This window comes from Myxocyprinus asiaticus, chromosome 2, assembly GCF_019703515.2.
Source record: "Myxocyprinus asiaticus isolate MX2 ecotype Aquarium Trade chromosome 2, UBuf_Myxa_2, whole genome shotgun sequence".
Classification (NCBI taxonomy): domain Eukaryota; kingdom Metazoa; phylum Chordata; class Actinopteri; order Cypriniformes; family Catostomidae; genus Myxocyprinus; species Myxocyprinus asiaticus.
The window spans coordinates 9,170,548-9,192,526 of record NC_059345.1 but is presented as its reverse complement, the minus strand read 5'-3'; the positions used below and the strand labels follow the sequence as shown (position 1 = coordinate 9,192,526).

General features: G+C 38.1%; 1 protein-coding gene across 10 annotated transcripts in view; it reads right to left on the bottom strand.

Annotated features, from left to right (window-relative positions):
- Nucleotides 1-21,979, bottom strand: part of LOC127412613 (F-actin-monooxygenase mical2b-like) — an 87,107-nt gene that overhangs the window by 22,721 nt on the left and 42,407 nt on the right. For all 10 annotated transcript variants that reach the window (XR_007892460.1, XM_051649101.1, XM_051649151.1 and 7 more), the window contains exons 3-12: nt 20,554-20,761; nt 19,526-19,642; nt 16,196-16,297; nt 11,784-11,939; nt 9,454-9,554; nt 7,907-8,164; nt 7,674-7,789; nt 7,080-7,206; nt 3,901-3,991; nt 597-744 (exon numbers count right to left, since the gene is read on the bottom strand). Coding sequence is in view for 9 of the 10 variants with exons in the window: in XM_051649101.1 (XP_051505061.1) it covers nt 597-744; nt 3,901-3,991; nt 7,080-7,206; nt 7,674-7,789; nt 7,907-8,164; nt 9,454-9,554; nt 11,784-11,939; nt 16,196-16,297; nt 19,526-19,642; nt 20,554-20,761 (1,424 nt within the window). In the remaining variant the exon portion in view is untranslated. The remainder of the gene's footprint in view (nt 1-596; nt 745-3,900; nt 3,992-7,079; nt 7,207-7,673; nt 7,790-7,906; nt 8,165-9,453; nt 9,555-11,783; nt 11,940-16,195; nt 16,298-19,525; nt 19,643-20,553; nt 20,762-21,979) is intronic.

Below are 21,979 nucleotides of genomic sequence, written 5' to 3'. Positions count from 1 at the left end.
AGACCTGTACCATGGTAACATCAAGGTAATTATAGTTTTTTGGCAAGTACCATGGCAATACATTATTTTACAGACATGTACATGGGAAATATCATGTTTTTTGGACAAGGTACAAATGTAATACCACATTTTTAGACATGTACCATGGTAACAACATGGTAATAATATTTTTTTGACAAGTACTATGGTAATACCATACTTTTTGGACATGTACTATGGTAATATCGTGGTTCTTGGACAAGGTACAAATGTAATAATATTTATTAGACACGTACAATGGTAATACCATATTTTTTAGACATGCACCATGGTTTTTGGACAGTGAGTTTAATGGTACAAATGTAAAACAGTACCAATTTTGACGTACTGTGTTAGTACCATATTTTTTAAACATGCACCATAGTAATATATTGCTTTTTAGTTTTTGGGACATTGATCCATTATTATTTTTTAAGTACCTTGGAGTACAATGTAAGTACCATGACATATAAATCTGATGGTCATATAGTTCCATGGTATATATCTAAGTACCATTAAATTTTATGTTTATTTTTTAAATTTGCAGAGAACAGAGATGATTTGAAGTGTCGTCTCACATGAATTGAGGTCTAAAGTGATGAATGAGAGCGCAGAGAGCTAGGCCACTGCTCCAACAGGAAGTGAGGTCGGTCACATTCACATCCCTGTAGCCCGCCGTCTGATTTTGACACCATGTCAGTAACCGACTGGGCCTGATCTCAGACTCTATTCAGCACACACACACACACACACACACACACACACACACACACACACACACACACACAGGGTGGAAGATAACCATTAACACACAGTATAGTAAGAATATAAAAATTTGAGTTCATATTGAAATCTCTGACTTTTAAATACAGACTTTGGTATCTTTGCAAATATGAATACAGTTTGAGACATTGTTCACATCTATAACTCTAGAGACACATTTGAGATTATTAGGGTATTTTTCTCAAATGCAAAACAGATGCAAAAATCTCTATTTGCTCAAACAACAGAGATTAGATGTCATTAGTGATTTTTCTCTCCTATGGGACACACACAATATCATAACATAAGGTTACAGTGCATCCGGAAGGTATTCACAGCGCTTCACTTTTTCCACATTTTGTTATGTTACAGCCTTATTCCAAAATGGATTAAATTCATTATTGTCCTCAAAATTCTACAAACAATACCCCATAATGACAACGTGAAAGAAGTTTTTTTGAAATCTTTGCAAATTTATTAAAAAGAAAAAACGAAAAAAAAAAAAAAATCATATGTACATAAGTATTCACAGCCTTTGCTCAATACTTTGTTGAAGCACCTTTGGCACCAATTACAGCCTCAAGTCTTTTTGAGTACGATGCTACAAGCTTGGCACACCTATTTTTGGGCGGTTTCTCCCATTCTTCTTTGCAGGACCTCTCAAGCTCCATCAGGTTGGATGGGGAGCGTCGGTGCACAGCCATTTTCAGATCTCTCCAGAGATGTTCAATCGGGTTCAAGTCTGGGCTCTGGCTGGGCCACTCAAGGACATTCACAGAGTTGTCCTGGAGCCAATCCTTTGTTATCTTGGCTGTGTGCTTAGGGTCGTTGTCCTGTTGGAAGATGAACCTTCGCCCCAGTCTGAGGTCCAGAGCGCTCTGGAGCAGGTTTTCATCAAGGATGTCTCTGTACATTGCTGCATTCATCTTTCCCTCAATCCTGACTAGTCTCCCAGTTCCTGCTGCTGAAAAACATCCCCACAGCATGATGCTGCCACCACCATGCTTCACTGTAGGGATGGTATTGGCCAGGTGATGAGCGGTGCCTGTTTTCCTCCAGACATGACACTTGCCATTCAGGCCAAAGAGTTCAATCTTTGTTTCTCATGGTCTGAGAGTCATTCAGGTGCCTTTTGGCAAACTCCAGGCGGGCTGTCATGTGCCTTTTACTGAGGAGTGGCTTCCGTCTGGCCACTCTACCATACAGGCCTGATTGGTGGAGTGATGCAGAGATGGTTGTTCTTCTGGAAGATTCTCCTCTCTCCACAGAGAAATGCTGTAGCTCTGTCAGAGTGACCATCGGGTTCTTGGTCACCTCCCTGACTAAGGCCCTTCTCCCCCGATCGCTCAGTTTGGCCAGGCCGCCAGCTCTAGGAAGAGTCCTGGTGGTTCCAAACTTCTTCCATTTACAGATGATGGAGGCCACTGTGCACATTGGGACCTTCAATGCTGCAGACATTTTTCTGTACCTTTCCCCAGATCTGTGCCTCGATACAATCCTGTCTCGGAGGTCTACAGACAATACCTTGGACTTCATGGCTTGGTTTGTGCTCTGACATGCACTGTTAACTGTGGGACCTTATATAGACAGGTGTGTGCCTTTCCAAATCATGTCCAATCAACTGAATTTAGCACAGGTGGACTCCAATCAAGTTGCAGAAACATCTCAAGGATGATCAGTGGAAACAGGATGCACCTGAGCTCAATTTTGAGTGTCATGGCAAAGGCTGCGAATACTTATGTACATGTAATTTTTTTCGTTTTTTATTTTTAATAAATTTGCAAAGATTTCAAACAAACTTCTTTCACCTTGTCATTATGGTGTATTGTTTGTAGAATTTTGATGAAAATAATGAATTTAATCCATTTTGGAACAAGGCTGTAACATAATGTGGAAAAAGTGAAGCGCTGTGAATACTTTCCGGATGCACTGTATCTATACCAACAACACTAAACCCATGAGGTTAAATATACAAAGGACTGATCTGGAATAAGAGTCAAGGTGACGTCTTCTCTTTGTCAAATGTCTGATCATGCCTCATCAGTCTTAGAGCAACATAACCCTCCTCTTACGCAACACACAATTTATTAATGTTTCAAAGCACCCTGACAGCTTACAACTGTTTATAGACACTCTAAAGTCATGTGTCAACAATCATAATAGGATAGCAAGAGCTGAAAAGATTTATTGTGATCAATTTAATCCTTAAGAAATGGTATTTCTACTGTATTTTCTCCATTTCCTCTTTAGAGGCAAATATAGCCAGCAAAAGAGGAAGTTCTACAGAAAAGTGCACAACCAGCACATCCAAAACCCTATGATTTTCAAAGCACTGTAAAAATTGTCCATACAACTTACACCATATATTTTGCCCTACAGAAAACTAGATGTTCTACATAAAGTATAACGACTTAAATTGTCAAATCATATGGCTTTAGAAGACTTACAGTGCACAAGTTGTATGGACTACATTTATGGAGATATTTTGTCTTTTCTGTAGCTTGACAGCCCCTGGTCACTGTGCACTTTTGTTTGTATGGAAAAGAGCAGTTTTTACATTCTGTCTAACATCGTCTTTTGTGTACCACAGAAGAAAAATAAGTAATATGGTACATGTTTCGAATAACATGAGGGTGAGTAAATGATGACATATCTTTCTGTTTTGGTTAAACTATCCCTTTAAGCAGGAGTATATCTGAAGCATTCCTTACTATAGATAAATTACTGTAAGCGATCTATTTAGGCTAGTTCGCTTTTCACTTTGGCTCTGCTGGTAGTAACACATCTCAGACTGGTTTAAACTCCCTCAGCAGAGATAAATTCTGTCTCTCCCTGAACCTGACACATGTTGGGAGGAGCGCATTTTCTCGGCTGTTGTCAGAACGTTCCTAAAACAGGAGCTGGCTGTTATCTGCTGGAGAAAGGAATGCTGTAAACACCCCGAAACACTCAGAGTTTCTCGCCTTTTCTCATTGTCTGCTATTATCATGTGCAAATCTCAGCATGGTGGCAACTCTTTCTCAGCCATCTTGAGGAACTGGATGGTCCACTGAACAGTGAAAGAGCAGAAGACAATTATAGACACTGTATGTGCCAAATTGTTTAAGAGGTTTTCCTAACCTCGCCTGGCCAAGTTAACAGGGCGGCGTATAGTGGCGGCTCGTTCCAGAGAGCACAACTTCATCTCTCCACAGATATAGTTGTTACGGACCTGCACAGGAGAAAAACAAACAAGAATAGAGGTAATTCTATTATTAAAACATACTGTAAATTAAAACTCAAAATTAATTCTCCCAATCAAATAAAAGCATTTATTGAAACCAAGCAACAAAAACGCCTCATTTTCTACTTCTGCGACTTCCCTGGATTACTAGGGAGCCCATTAATTCGTTATCGCCTCTACAGCAACAATATCAACTCCTATTTTACATCATTTCACCCTTGGTCCCGCCCACTGTTGCTCAGTTCGTAAACAGAGAGAGCAGGACAAACAGGCCTAGTGTGACCTACTAACTATTCCTGAACACCAAAGGGGACCCATCTGGACTATTTTGAAGTATTTTTCTATATAAACATGCACTAGACAGACGTCCTTGACCGTTGTCATGTATCTCACGCTGCTTTTAAAAGACACAGTGTCAAATTACAACTCTGAAAAGGCGACCTCATTCTGTTTCATTAAGCAGCTGCATCTTTTGAGCACAAACGCGTTCTCACACCCATCTGTACTATTTTTAATTGTTGGTGTATGTAAACATGCACTAGAAGGACAGCTTTGACCGTTTTGATGCATTTCCGGCGATGTGCGTTTCAGTGCAGCATGATACTGTATGTGTGTACGTCTTGTTTCACCATGCTTTGGACTATGTATGTGCGTTTTTTTCTGGCTCATATCAGTGTGGATTGCTCTTCAACCAGTCATAATACGATTCAAGCTTTGCAAAGGAACTGTTATTAAAGGATGGGGCAGTTAAAAACACTTTTGGACCCGATAGCAAAACTGTGAGTAAACAGTTTCAATCAAGAATATTTCATGACTGTTTGATAGTTTATGGTGCTGATGTGCTTGAGTGAACAGTTTAATATATTCAGATGAAGTGTGTTGGGTGTGTGTTATGTGTAAACTGTTATGTGCAAACCATTTACTGTTGTGGAGCTTGTTCATTCTCATGTTCTCATGTTTAATTTTAAGTTTAAAGGAGGTGCTTAGGCCAAAACTGAGCGTTTCAGACAGAGGGCCAGAGAGACAGTAGAAAATTATCATATACTACTAAATTGTGACTGTTTTGGTGAAAAAAACTTTAACTTTACTAACATTATCATTGGACCTCAGAGATGTTAATAAAATTATAAAAAAAAATACAAAAAAGTATGTCATGGCCCCTTTAACCCTTAAACGCATACCTCGGGTCTTTAGAGACCCGGGACCTCATTCCACCCCCTGTACCTCATCAGTTTTTTGGAGTTTTGCCCACACCTCTTCAGTATTTTTCAATCTATCTCTTAGAAATAGTGTAACACAAAAAAAGTCAAAATTGTAACTAAATTTTTTTACCAAAATATATAGGGTCTTTAGAGACCCGAGGTATGTAAGAGTGTCAGGTTTTTTTTTCGCACTTCCATTTATCTATTAAGTTTACTATAACAGGATATCTATTTTTTTGTTTAATACAAGAGATATTAGTACTATATTCATACAAATAAACACTATATCACGTTGATTTTCTGTGCAACAATAAATTATCAACAATGGTGAATTATCAGTATCCCATATGCGTGTACACATACATATTATACTTGTTATTTCTTACTCAATGTGGTGCTGATGTTTTAGTGATTGATTTGATTTACATTTGACATTGCTATTTGATGAAGAAACAACACTGAACTATAGCAAGTGTAAAACATGAACAGTTTGATATACAGTAACTATTGTCATTTGGGTGTACTACTGAAATAATGTTGAGTCTATTTAGACACAATAAGTGCCTGAGAAAATGCATATGTGTAAAGTATGTGTAACTTAGGTGTAGCTGATGTGTAGCTTATGTGTAGATTATTCGTTATGTGTTGCTCAATATGTGTTTGACGGCCAGTTGCATCTCATTAAATTATAGTGTGAAAATAATGAATCCTGTTCTAGATTTGTCCTGATTTGTTTTATTATCTCTTTGATTTATGAAAAATAAAACATCAAAATATATTTTATTTGATTATTTTCTATTTGTCTTGAAAATATTTTGAAAATTTGAAACTATCTGGGCATTTTGGACATCCATTTTTGATAGATTTAAGTGCCGGGTTTCTAAACACCCGAATATGTAAGGGTGCTTTCACACTTGGTTCAATTGCTTGGACTGAACCCGAGTTCATTTTCTCACCCTCCCTCTGCCCATGCTGGTCTGTGTTCACATCATGTTATTTGGGTCCGAACCGCGGTCAGATTACGTCATTAACGTGCGTACGAGCGGCAGCTTTTTACCACTGTAAATAGGTAACAACTCGAGAAGATGTCACTGAAGTATTAAAGTTTGTCTCTTTGGATTTACCACGAAAACTTGCCATGCACAGAACAACACTGTGTTTGTCTCTCACGGATGCACTGAATGTGCGTTGATGTGATGAATATTAGCATTTGTCTACCGCAAGCCCGTGGATGTGTTGCAAGAGATGTGAAGAATGTGAGCTGCTCTCTGAAAGCAGGTATGAGAAATGCATTATACCATAATAATTACCATTGCGAGCCTGCAAAGACGCGAATTATATGTCATCACAAGAGGTTCACTTCCGCGATTTGGTACGATTGCGTTCATATTAGCAGTGAAAAGTGCTAGTGTGAAAGCACCCTAAGTGTGTTTGGGAAAATTACCTTGCATTTAAGGGTTAAATCTGTTTGGATGAGCTGTATTTGAAGCAATAGATAAAATGTATAGTTTGAGTTAATAAAATCTGTTTGGATGAGATTTGCCATTATAAAGAATTGTAAAGAATTGCAGATATACGCACACCTGTGACCACAATTGAATTCTATATTAATGTGGCAAGTTGCTAAGCAACCACAAACAACTTATGGTAAAGCTAAAAAAAAAATATTACTTAGCGGACATTTATTATGATTGTTTTCGCATTTGTTTATTGTGAATGTTATCAGAGTCAAAATAAACAAACCGTTGCCAGGTTTAAGCGGGTTTTAGGCAATCAACACCCTTTAAGCATGGTAAATGATTGTCACACTTGACCTCTCATGGCTTATTGCTTTAATGATACCTTATTGTGCACAAATAGTGATGTCATCTCACCTGGTGTGGCCTCACACAGTTAGAGTTGAGGTTTGGATAGCGTGTTCCTGGATCTATGGTGTACAAATCGAAGTTTTTGGCAATGTTTTCAGGTGTTGTCTGAGGTAGCAATCGGTACAAGCTCTCTCTGCAGAGAACAAAAAAATAGGAAAAGAAAAAAAATGACATCAACAGAGCTCTTAACGTTATTACAAGTACATCTTTAATCAATTATCATTGTAATCAACAAATCAGCGTTGATTAAAGGGATAGTTCACCCAAATTTTTTAATTCTGTCATCATTTACATAATCTCTTTAGAATCTTGTTCCAAAACCATATTATTTTTTTCTACCATGGAAAACAAAAGGAGTGTTTTATCAGGATGTGCCAGGTGCTCTTTTCCAAACAGTTAAAGTAAATGGGGCGAGCGTTGTTAAGCTCCAAAAGTGACAAAACAGCACTAAAAAAGTACTCAACATGACTCAGTTACAATATCCACAGACTTTCAGTCTGTCAACGACAGCTTTGTGTACAGAACAAATCAGAAGAAGAAAGGAAATGATATGGTGTGTGCATTTATAATCTGTTTATGTATGTCTTGACCTTCACTGACCTCTCCGCTAGTACCTCGAGTGGACTTCCACCCTGTGCCCAACGTTTCACCATCCAAGCTGTGTCAAAAGCAGCCAAAAAGCCGCGGGCACAGCCTGTTCCCATAGGCCAGAAGGGCTGCAGAGAAAACCACAATCACAAGTGATCACGATCAAAAATAATAATCATAAATATAAATAAGTACATGAATGATGATTATTTCAGTATAATTACACAGTGGTGTAATCTCCTCACCTCTAGAAGGCTGTCTCCCACTAGTGCCACCAGTAAATTACGCCCAAACCTCTCTCTGACCAGAGCAGCATTCTCTGACGCGTACATGCTCGTGAAATCGAACATGGCCACATCAGGCTGACCGCAGTGGTTCATGGCATAGTCCAGTGTCGGCAGCTGGTAGTGGGTGGCGTAGTCAGCAGCCTCTTGAGCATATGCCAACAAAGCCTCTTGGTTCACATTCTCATTGTTCAGCAGTGCTTCAGTGTCTATATAATCCTAATGCACGCACAATAAATCTGTGTTAGCACACAGAAAATAATGTCTACTGACTGTAATTTGAGATGTGATAGCTGATTATTTTTTATAGCTAACTTTTGTTGCCTTAAAGTCAACGTGAAAAAGCATTCACAACCCATTTTACTTCCGTAGTTGGAAGTATCCAATTGAAACAGAATTTTTTTTAGAGTGGTACAGTACTCAGGGCCGTCAAAAGGGCTGTGCGAGCATACTGCTGTAATATTTTTTATAACCCATTTTCATAAATTACTATTTAAAGCATTAAGTATTGGAAGGATTTTAGAAAGGCTCCATTACCTACAACAGTAACCTGAAACAATACCTGAATACTGTAGCTATTTGGCTATTGGTTAACATTAAACAAAAGCCATTTTTTCATTTTGTGTTAACCATGTTTTAAAGGTGCACTCAGTAACTTTGTCAGTAACTCAGTCATCTTGGACTTACACTGACACCTAGTGGCTTGGATGCAGCATCATTTAAAATCAATAGTTTTCAGTTTCAGATGCCATTGTAGTAATTTAGTATTCACAGCCAGCCATGATTACTTTAATCAATGAGTGAAAGTGTCAAATAACAGGACGGTTACTGAGATTAAGTGAGTAGTATTCGGCTGGTCATGTGATTCTAACATGGCAGCCCCCATGTGCGGATCCTCTCCATGTAGAATAAAACAGCTTTTATATGGTTATATGACTGGAGTCTTCATTTTAATGTGAGTGCACATGATATCCTACATATATTGCAAAATTACAATTCATGTCTTTAGGAGTTAAACTTTTTTAATGAGGAAAAAATTACTGAGTGCACCTTTAAGAAAGTCAGTCGGGTCAATTTTGATTAAATTTGATTTTAAACTAGAATGTCAACATTAACAGAAAAATCCATTGCAAAAAAACTCAATACGTTTGTCATCACACAATGTAAAAAGCATGGCTTGATGAAAGATTTGGAGACATCATTTTGTAAAGCTGGCCACCATCTGAAAAGGGATTTTAGTGAACAAAGTCTTGACTCACTCTATGAATCAGATCAGCACATACTGTGCCAGCACTAGTGTGCGTCAATGATGAGGCCTAAGTACTAAGAGTACTTGAGAGCGTTTGTGTCCCACGTTTGTGTGAGTGTGTGTGTTTATGAGAGAGCAGGAGATGTGCTCTTGAGCTTGCTTATAAGCTTTAGTTGTTGTGTTTTTATACGTCTGGTCATAGTCACTTCATCTTACAGAAACCTGAAGCAAAGAGTTCACTCAACACCAACAAACTCACATGAACGATGACACCTTTGTCCAGCAGGCTCTGCTTCTTAGCTGTCATGACAAAGTAGTGTGTGTTGTCTTTGTAGTATACAATGTTCTCTAGATCAATGCCTGGGAAAGAGACAAAACATATTCTTACTAGAATCTGTGTTAGAGAGTCAAGAGATTGATTCGTACACATAATATAATTATGTCTTTAAAGGTGCACTTAGTCATTTTTTACACTGACCCCTAGAGGCCTGGATGCAGCATAATTTAAACGCAACAGTTTTCAGTTACCGATGCCACTGTAGAAATGATTTACACTATTTACAGTCAGCCATGATTAATTTAAACCATGAGTGAAAGTGTCCAATAACAGGACGGTTATTGAGATTAAGCGAGTAGTATTCGGCTGGTCATGTGATCATAACATGGCTGCCCCCATTAGGGGAACCTCTCCATGTAGATTTAAAACGCATTTATAAGGTTACTAATATGATTGGAGTCTCATATGAGTGCTCATGATTTTATAAATATGTTTCAAATTGACTATTCATTTCTTTAGGAGTAAAACTTTTAAGGAGGAAAAAATTACTTTGTGCACATTTAACATAGGCTACATTCACACAGAATTAGGGATCGACAACTTTCATTATTAAAGGAATATTCCGGGTTCAGTACAAGTTAAGCTCAATCGACACCATTCATGGCATAATGCCGATTACCAAAAAAAAAACAAAAAAAACATTGAGTTACATTGAAGGTTACATTGAGACACTTACAATGGAAGTGAATGGTGCCAATTTTTGGAGGGTTTAAAGGCAGAAATGTGAAGCTTATAAGTTTATAAAAGCACGTACATTAATATTTCTGTTAAAACTCATGTATTATTTGAGCTGTAAAGTTGTTTAAATCATAATTTTTACTGATGATTTAGGGTTTGTTGACTACTTCATCATGGCAACGCATTGTAACATTGGCTATTACTTTACACAGAAAAGGTTAGTAAGCAATTTTATCACACTATAATCATGTTGACACACATATTACGTCTTGTGGCTATACTTTTGAAATAGTGAGTATTTTAACGTTTACTGATTGGCCACATTCACTTCCATTGTAAGTGCATCACTTGGGGGGAGGGGGGGATTTCCTCCCTTTTTCACCCAATTTGGAATGCCCAATCCCCAGTGCGCTTTTAAGTCCTCGTGGTCACGTAGTGATTCGCCTCAATCCGGGTGGCAGAGGATGAATCTCAGTTGCCTCCGCCTCTGAGACCATCAACTCACGCATCTTATCACATGGCTTGTTGAGCGCGTTGCCACGGAAATATAGCGGGTGAGGAGGCTTCACGCCATCCACCGCGGCATCTCCGCTCAACTCACCACGCGCCCCACCAGGAATGAACCACATTATAGTGACCACAAGGAGGTTACCCCATGTGACTCTACCCTCCCTAGCAACCAGGCCAATTTGGTTGCTAAGGAGACCTGGCTGGAGTCACTCAGCATGCCCTGGGATTCAAACTAGCGAACTAGCGAACTCCAGGGGTGGTAGCCAGCGTCTTTTACCACTGAGCTACCCAGGCCCCCGATTTTTGCTTTTTTTAAAGAAAAGGAGGGACGAGTCAAAATATTTTTTTGTGGTAATCAACCTTATGCCACAAATGCTGTCAATTGAGCTTAACCTGTATTGAACCCGCAATATTCCTTTAACAAGTGTGACTCTCAAATTGTCCTATTCATACAACACCTTACAGGAGTGGCTCAAATACTGTCCTTGCATATGAACAAATAACCAAAGTCAAGCCCCTTTTCTATTCTCACAATAGCCGCAAAAAACCATAGTGTAACCATATTGATAGTGACTAGAGTAAAGATGGCGAATTCCATAACACCAAACTGTTTGTGGATGTAACCGTATTTATCACTCTCAAACAGGAATGAGAACCATATTCTGCTGCTACTTGAACATAGCCATACATTCTGTAAAATGAAAAATGTGATTCTCATGAGGTCAGTGTGAGTTTAAGTGAGGATTTTAAAGGAATTCAGTTCTAAAGGGGTACGAGTCACGACAGGTATACAAATCTAACATATGTGTTTGAAGAAAGGAAGCTGGTAATCTCCTGGAGGATAAATATATGTGTGACAAATCACAGCAAGAGGAAGATAACAGAAGTATGGCCATTCATAACTGCAGATAACACTAACACACTTATAGAAAATTGTGGGTGGAATGCCACAAAGAGGTGAAAGTGCAATGTATTTCTTTTAACCAAAGTTAGGTTGAAACGTATTTGTTTTATCCTGCAATGTATAATTTTGTGATGGCTAAATTATTGTTAATTTTTCTTACCAGTCTTCTGTTTGAGATCCTGAAAGAATTTCTGATTGAAGATGAAGGCGACTCCACTTATCTCCTCAACCTTTGCCTCAGCTGTGGTGTTTCTGTTGATGAAGTTTGCCGTTATGGCAATGGCCAGTTTGCCACGAAATTCCTTCCTCCCGAACCCTTTGACAGCAAAAGAGTGAGGAAAATAATACATTTACTCGAGGCTCATTTTCTCCCACTCTTGCCATCCCAGATGTGTATGACTTTCTTTGTTCTGCAGAAAACAAGCAAAGATTTTTAGAAGAATATCTCAGCTCTGGAGGTCCATACAATGCAAGTGAATGGTGACCAGACCTTCAAGGTCCAAAAATCACATCAAGGGCAGCATAAAAGTAATCCATAAGACTCCAGTGGTTAATTCCTGTCTTTAGAAGCAATGTGATAAGTGTAGGTAAGAAACAGATCAATATTTAAGTCCTTTTTTACTATAAATCTCCACTTTCACTTCCACATTCTGAAAGAGAAAGTGAAAGTGAAGATTTATAGTAAAAAAAGATTTACTGTAAATATTGATCCATTTCTTACACAAAGCAATTGCATCACTTCAAAAGACATATATTAAACCACTTGATTACAGTTAGGTCTGGTCAGCATTCACTTGCATTATATGGACCTCCAGAGCTGAGATATTCTTCTAAAAATCTTTGTTTGTGTTCTTCAGAAGACAAAGTCATACACTTCGGGATGGCACGAGGGTGGGCAAATGATGAGAGAAACTTCATTTTTGGGCGAACTATCCCTTTAAGGTCCATAGATATGGCTTTGGTCCCTTCTTCAATGTAAGTCTAAGGGATTTATTTTTAAAAGTCCTCAGTCTGATTGCTTAGCATTTCTCTCCTCAACAAGCCGTATGATCTGAGGTATCATTCATGTCTGTAGCACAAATAGTACAGAAAAAACCTAACTCTGCATATGAGCAATAGTAATGGTGATGCTTGCCTTACATGAATGAGTGAAAGAAAGAGACAATAATGGACAAACAATAGAAACAAGTAAGAAATATTTTGGCATTTTCCCTTCCTGTCTGGTGGAGGAGGTACTCTAGTTCAGAAAAAATCTGCTACTTTGAACCATTATTTTACGCTCAAAGAAGCTCAGTCTTAGAGGCTCAATTAAGAAGGTAGAATTACTTTAACATAGCTGGGTGTTTCTTTAGCTTTTTGGGCAATTACATGTCCCAGGGGTTGATTTTTATTAAAACAAACATATTTTGACTTTTTGTTATATGAAGGTCACATTGAAATTGATCCAATATTAAGCTATGCAGATCAATTATAAAAATACACATAATTAATTTTTGAAACTATGATAATCTAAACAAATAATGAAATAAAAAAACAATTTCAATATTTATTATGTGAAAATGATTTCACATGTGGAGACATTTCCACCACACCAAACAATTTCACCCCAATAAAGTTTTAATAAAGTATTAGCCACAAAAAAAAAAAAGACAAAATCAGACAAAAAAGTCAGACATTTTATTTCAATAACGTTAAAAATTTAATTTCCATTACAGTCATTTCCACCACGGAATTCTATTAAACATAATACAGAATTTGAGCTGTGGTGGGAATTTTCATGACTTTCAGAAAAAATTACAAAAATGTCCTGTGATGCATGTACATACACTGTTGTACATTGTAAAAAAAAAAAAAAAACTCTTTCAAATATTTTGTGATAAACTTGTGAAAAATGTTTTACCAAGTTTTCACTTTATTTTGAAGAATTTCACAGTGCTAAAAGTGCCTGAAGTTGAAGAAACACCCAGCTACACCCAGTATGTCTTTATCTTTTTTTCCTCTTTTTCACCCAATTTGGAATGCCCAATTCCCAATGCGCTTTTAAGTCCTCGTGGTTGCGTAGTGATTCGCCTCAATCCGGGTGGCAGAGGACGAATCTCAGTTGCCTCCACGTCTGAGACGTCAACCCGCGCATCTTATCACGTGGCTTGTTGAGCGCATTGCCACGGAGACACAGCGCGTGTGTAGGCTTCACGCCATCCACCGCGGCATCCACGCTCAACTCACCACGTGCCCCACCGAGAACGAACCATATTATAGTGACCACGAGGAGGTTACCCCATGTGACTCTACCCTCCCTAGCAACCGGGCCAATTTGGTTGCTTAGGAGACCTGGCTGGAGTCACTCAGCACACCCTGGGATAATTTTGGTTAATGTCCCTTCTAGTCAAACAAAATTAACACAGTTTCCAGCGACAAGTAATTTGTCTGTCCACAATGAAAGTGAATGCTGTGCAACGGGACAATCACAGCCAATCAGAACATATTTGATGCTCAATAAACAGATATGTGGTGTGGGATTTTGGACCAGTAGTCTATTCCTCTAAAACGTATTTAATAAAAAAATTACGGAAGTTTATTATCTGAGTGCGGATAATCACTTCATGAGATTTTGGACCAATACATTTTACTGTGGGCAGGGCTACTCAGCCATACGGTACGGAAATAGAAACCAAGAGGCTGACAAAATCCAACACAAAATCGGTTTGTCGCAGTTGGATAGGACAAAAATTCAGAGGCGTTCACATTGACAGGGTTTTGCAGCAACAAAGCGACCTGATGTCATTTTTTTTTTTTTTATGAGAATTTACAATTTCTGCTCAACATAAGCAACAAAGATTTTAAGTCTTGCATGTTCAACTTTATGTATGTTAGTTTTTATGTAAATGAGCAGGCAACGTGATGCTGCATCTACCAATGTGAGTGCAGATAGTGATCTGCTGCCTGATACAGTTGGATACAGTGGTCAATCAGAAATGCTTACTAGCAACTTCAAGCTATGTATTTGCTGTCAGTGTGAATGTTGTTTAACATGAAAGAAAGATTTTAATGCTTGTCACTTTGTCGTCATGCCTGATTAGGACATGGTGTAACAAATAGGGTACAAATGTTCATTTCAACAGCTGTTCAGCAGGTTGACTTTGATTGATACACTTTGTACCTCGCAGGATGGGATGGGGAGGAGTCTCTCTACCTTAAAAAGCTATGTATGAGGCTCTACAGAGTGCTTATAAGAACAGATCTGTTTACAAGCCAGAATGTTCCATTACTGCCATGCTGTTAACTCGCTAGGACATCAGCTCTCCCCTTTGTCATCTGCATTACTCTCTCCAAGTCCACATTAGGATAAATTTAACTTTCCCCAGACGCCCCAAACTACTTCACTTAATGTCCAAAACAAGCTAGAAAAGCAGTTCCTTTTTTCCCTAAGGTTACTCATAATTGGGCAGTGAGCTAACATCCCATAGTTTGGAGGGGCCCACAAATGGCCTTTTTTGGGAAAAGCTTTTGATTAGGGATCAGTGAAAAGATGGCGAAACTGGAAAACAGAGTCCAACAGACACACATCATCATCTGAAAAGAGTTCACAAACCCTGAGTGGTCCTCAAGAGCACATGCTGATCCGCTGATCTCATATGTAACCGGTGGGCGGCTGATGACATCATGCCGTATCGCTTTACACAGCAGAACTCGATTTTATGGCTTAATAACTTTCTTGGATGAACCGATCCATTCTAGGGACTTTGTCCAAGAGTGCCAGCCAAATTGTTAGAGTTGTTGAGGTTGTTTTACCGATAGGAAGAGCGTAACAGACAGTGGTTTTTGGTTTATCTGGGAAGTTGTATTAGTGGTGCTTGCTAAGGCAAGGAAGCTAAGTATAAAAGTAGCAAGTAATAATAAGTGGTAACAAATTAAATTTCTTTTGGTTTTTACTCACCCTCATGTCGTACCAAATCCATCTGACTTGTGTTAAGCAGAGTGACGGACTCAGTCACCATTCACTTTCATTGTATGGAAAAAATGTAATGAGAGTGAATGGTAACTGAGGTCTTTAGTCACTGACATTCTGCCTAACATCTTTTGTATTCCACAGAAAAAACAAAGTAATTCAGGTTTGGAACAACATAACAGTGTTTTTAAGTATTGAACTCCCTAGCAACCATCCACAACACCCTAGCATTGTGGTGGCACATTTTGCATGGGCAAGCACTTCTCACATTTTCTTCAGAAAATACAAGTCTTTTCTATTAAAGAAAGTATTAGAAAGCAAACAAATTTTAGACTTTGGTGAAAATTTTCCATTTACAGTATATGCTACACTATCATATTTTAGGTTGTCCAATTTTAGTTACCACTAGAGCAGTTTGCTTGTAATCATAGAGACAGGATTATTATAGCCTCTCAGTTACTGTCTAAATAGAGCGGATTACATGTGTTAATTTTAGTGCACATTATATATGTAGTTTAGTATGGCATATAGAATTCAAAGTTTATTTCACCTGAGCTGCGAAATGGTGACAGAGCATAATGCCTGCGAATGCATGATCATGAGTCATGTAAGGACATTCATACCTTCTAAAGAGTTTCGTCTACCATCAGCTCCCACCACCACATCAAAGTCAAAGTCAGCCACAGGATGATCGGCAGGCCGGATCTCTACCCTCCACCCCGGCCCTGTACAAACAAACACACATATTTAGCACAGGTAAATAGCCTGAAAAATCACAAATGATTGAATTAAATTACAGTAAAGGTCCTCTTAGACACCAGTCAGATTAAATGGAGACCAATCAAGCGTTTTGCTTAAAGGTGACGTGTGAAATTTCTACACTTCTAATCTCAACAAATGGAATTGCAAAAATAATCATTTCAAAAAAGGTTTTCCGAGGTTTCACTCCCACCGTCTTCCATTGGTCGGTAAAACAGATAGTCCCATCCCAAACAAGATGCTCAGATAAAAAAGCATTGTTTTGATAGCACCACAGAGCCCAAGTGTTTAAGCTTTTGAGGGGAATCAGGCTATTAGGGATGTGCCTGAAGCCGAATACCTTATTGGAAAGGCACAAATAATGACATCAATATGAATAACAAACTCATCCAAATAATGGAAAAAATATTCATTAGACTGATTATCCAAGAATTTTAAATAAACATCCAAAATTACATTGAAATTATGAACTTATGTCTGTGAACTGAAGCCAATATTACTAAAGTTTAAATCTTAAGAATGAAAATGCACACGGTGTGATTTCAAATTGGATGGCCGCAGTCTTGACTCTGTTTGCCGTCTCCGTTTGTTGTACATGTCTCAGAAATCAGAGTTTGTCAAGACTCAGATACTATATCATATACAAGTTCCACTTCTTCAAATGTCTCTGTTAATGTTTCACAGGATTCACAAGTAAAGACTCCTTTGTATTTATAAACCAACCTGAGCGTGATGTTGAATTCCTGACCTGAAATGATGATTTCACAGCAGAGCTCATCTGTCCATGTCTTAAAGTTGACCATATTAACATCAACATGACCGATTAAGGTAATTATCTGGTTAATCCTTTATTCCAAAAAAAGTATAAATTATCCATAGAGTGTACTATTAAGAATATTTCTCCACACGTGATACGGAGAAATTAAAACATGCTTTTTCTGCTATTCTAGTCTGGAAAAACAAGACACTACTCTTGCTATTTATTCCACTGCATTTCTCTAATTCTTCACATGTAATTTACCTAAATAATTATGTCATCTATATTAAAATACGTGCGCACAAAACCAGCCTCGAGTGTATCTAAACTTCCTGAAAGACTTACAGGGCTTTCACCTGTTTGTAGGCTATATTGACTTACTCTCATTTCTTTTAATCTTTGCATTTAATATTCACTGCAAAATGTGTGCTTGACATTTCACAATTGCTTGATCTTGCGCCTCCAGAATGACACTGTAATACATGCATGCATGCAAAACGAAAACAAACATAAACGAAAATTCTGTTTCAGCTGATATTATATTGGAAATACCACAGTTAAGAAAACATTCAGTATGTAGCCTACATATTCAGTTTCATTTGGTAAGAAAAAAAAAAGAATAAAATAATAATACAATTAAATAATAATGGCCTTATAATAAAAAATAAAAATAATAATTATTATTATTATTGTTAACCGCCCACATCCGGTTCTATCCGAATACAGATACAGATAATTTTGGCATAGTAACAGATACAGATACAGATACAGATAATGGCTTCACAGTACACCCCTACAACCTATAATTGGCTTACTTATAGTTGTCTCTGCATATTAAACTGGGATAGGAGAAAGTATTTTAACATTGAAAAAAAACTGCACACTTCAGCTTTAAGTCTCCTTAGAAAAAGGCACTGGTCATTTCACATGTGTTTCCTCTAGAGTTTCAAAAGAGATCTCAACACTGTTTCAAACTGTGCTCTGATTTTTCAAGATACTAAGGTCCAAAAACCAAATATGAATGCAAACATTTCTCATCAAGTTCTTTCAAAAGCAAATTATCTGAGCTATGCTATCCCCATTTATTTTATAGCGCTACACTTTTACTGGAGGCCAACAATTGTCTCATTTGTTTCTATTTTTATGTCTCCAAAGGAATTTTAGGCAAAACATCTGAGGCAAAGTTCATACTTACATTAAACATTACAGAGAATTTCATTAAGTCTGCCAAGCTATTAAAGAGCAATAAATTCTTTCTCTGGGGAGGACAGGAACTGGGTGGTGCAAGAGGACAATAAATATCAATATAAAAATATTCTACACCTAAGTTTACTTCTGGCAGACTGTCCTTGTACTTACTGAACTATAGGTTGCTTTAAACATAAATCATCTGCTAAATGGCAAATTACCTAATCTGAACAGCAATGTGTATCAACAAGACTAAAAAAAAGTTGCTCATGAATGCATTATGTAATCTCGCTTAGCACACTGCATTCCAAAAACACATTGTCACAGCAAGTCATACAACTACTGTCAAAAATGCTAACCATCAAAGTTAAACATTGCGAGCACAATGAATCCATTTAAGGCAAAATAAACCAGGGCTGTCTTGATGATTTTACATGATCCAACTGAACTTTAATCAGTACACTTGCCTCAAGAGCTTGAAGTCACAGCAACAAGGTCTTAATTTAGAAAGCTTATTTGTTTTTATCAGCCTGCTGTCAGTGCTGTTGACGGAGGAAAAATGGATAGTTAATGGTCTAGAGAGAAGGGGTCCAATCAGCCGAGGGGAGAAGATTACATGATGTTGTTCTAATTTAGATGAACAGAGAGGCCGCATATGGAAACACGCTTCATCGCAAAGTACCTGGATCATTCTTATTATGATGATCAACTAATTGTTTCTTCATTTCTGTGATCTAGAAATCTTGTGAAATGAGATACAGAGAGAAAAAGTCTACGGGTAACTAGTGAACACCATGCATTGCTATGTATTCATAAAATTACACTTGTATTTGGGAAGGGAAATATAAGTTGTGCATATGTGTAAATGTCTATATTTATACATAGAAACAGCAACAATACTCACACATGGGAACTCCTTCAATACCGTTTAAAAAGCATCTAATAAAGTTGTTTGAGAAAATGCCCTGAGTGTGAGGAGCTGTAATCTAGACAAAGGGTGACTACTTTGAAGAAGCCAAAATATAACTAAAATATAGTTTTGAGTTGGTCACAACATATTTCTCATATTTTCATTTGAGAAATTTCATGGCTTTGATGATTTACTATTATGCTAAAATTGTAAAAAAACAAAAACAAAACAGTAACAATTAGGAATGAGTAGGTGTGTCCAACCTTTCACAGGTACTGTATGACTGATTTAATTTGTAGTGAGTGTGCTGTGGTCTGGATCAGGGACCACCAGCCTTACCCTCATTCTCTTGGTCCTCTGGAGGTTCCACCAGCTTAACGAATTCCACATTAACATGAAACTCCACACCGAGAACTAGAGCGATTTTCAGGAGCATGAGCTGGAGCTGCCGAATGCCTGCCAAAGCCAACCAGAACAAAAACCATCAGCCTTCAGAGTCACACTAACACTGCGTCAGCCAGTAAAACTATGCAGAAGAGACATTTCAATTAGAGCTCCACTATTTGGATAGTTCTCCCAAAAATTTAAATTCTGTCATCATTGCTTTTCCACAAAATTAAAGTGTATGGGGATTGGACCTGTCAAGCTCCAAAAAGGACAAAAAAAATGCTGCATGGCATGTGTGCTATATATTCCAAGTCTTTAAAGCCGTATGATAGCTTTGTTTGAGGAAGAGATTGAAATTTAAATCATTATTCACTAAAACATCTTTTCATATGCAGTATATTGCATATGCTGATAAAGTTAGGACTATCAGATGAAAGAAAAGAACTTAAAAATGACTACCTCTTAAAAAGGATATTGCTTAGGGGCCTAGGTAGCTTAGCAAGTAAAAGACGCTGAATACCACCCCTGGAGTCGTGAGCTCGAATCCAGGCGTGCTGAGTGACTCCAGCCAGGTCTCCTAAGCAACCAAATTGGCCCAGTTGCTAGGAAGGTTAGAGTCACATGGGGTAACCTCCTCATGGTCGCTATAATGTGGTTCGCTCTCAGTGGGGTGCGTGGTGAGTTGTGCGTGGATGCCGCGAAAAATAGCGTGAAGTCTCCACATGCACTATGTCTCCGCGGTAACGCGCTCAACAAGCCACGTGATAAGATGTGCGGGTTGATGGTCTCAGACGCGGAGGCAACTGAGATTCGTTCTCCGCCACCCGGATTGAGGCGAGTCACTACGCCACCACGAAGACTTAGAGTGCATTGGGAATTGGGCATTCCAAATTGGAGAGAAAAGAAAAAAAAAAAGAAAAAAGGACATTGCTGAAAACATGATTAATAAACATCTCTAGAGAGGTTGCTTGAAAACTCACTGATATGGTCTATCGCTCCAGCGCAGAACTTGCCGTAGAACTTCTTGGCTCCCAAACCCCTGAGGTCATGAATCGTGTAGGGCCACAGATGCAAGACGTTGTTCCTTGAGAATGTATCTCTCTTCTCTATCACCACCACTTTGGCTCCGAGGAGAGCCAACTCGATCGCAGTCCGCAAGCCACAGGGGCCCCCTCCAATTATCAAGCACTGTGAAAGTTACCATTAGAAATTGAAGAATTGAACAAAAACTCACTATTTTCAGACAAAACACAGAGAAAGTACACGTCACTTGACCGACAGGGTTACAAAGTCAGCATGAAACAGCATTCACAACCCTATTTTACTTATGCAATGTGATGCATTTCCATATGAAAAAATATTCAACAAGGAAAAAAGTAGGACGGGACTTTTATCTATCGAAAATAATTCAATTGTGAAAAGTGGGCATTCAAAACCAGAGTGGAGCAAGACCTGATAACGCTTCTTTTTCAAATCTATAATTATTTGCTATTATTGCTAACTATTTTCAAGATTTTAGAAAGGCTGCAGTATCAAAAACAGTAGCTTAAACAAAACATAAATAGCTATTTGGCTATTGGTTAACATTATTTTCCACACAGCCCATGTAAGTGACATCTGCAGAAAAGGACAGTCATTTTAGAGGTGAATCAAGCCATAACATTTTGATGAAAGATTACAAAGGCAAACTTTTGACCAGGAACTTGTATTAAGAAAGTAAATTGCATCCATTTTGAGTTCATTAACCTCATACAAGGGTTACACTTTTGTTTTTATTGTCTTTCAAATTACAAAAATATATGTAAAAGAAAGAAATAAAGATGCCTGAGATATCTTTTCCTGTGCTCTAGACTTTTTTACATGGTTTCTTTTTTTTTCTTTTTTTTTTTAATTCAAGGAAATTCAAGGCCTATTTGATTTTGCGGTGAGCACACAGCTCCTACACACTCTTTCAGCAAGCATCCTGGACAGAAAGAAAATATTAGCAGACAAAGCTCAAAGAAAAGAGAATGAAGCACCAATACAAATGTTTATTAAAACATCACATCATTACAAGTGCCAATAGCTTGAGGCGTGTGTGTGATTTCCTCAGCATTAAACCATAATTACAGCTCTGTCGTATCAAGGCATGATTCATGCATCAGGTTTCTAAGAGCACATGAAGTCAAGACGTCACATTCCGGGACGTGTCTGGGAATGCCTGCTGAGGGTATGACTTCATTCCTTCTGGTTTAGTGATGAGAGACCACTTTTATGTGGAGAGATGATCTCCATACAAATCTATTCTTGAGTCACAGAATTAAGTAACTGTTTAAATTCTTTCTCTTTCTATCACGCAAACCATCAAGCCTCAGCTTCTGTCCAGATGGCGCCATGTGACCTTTCTCTTTTTGATCCTTTCATTTC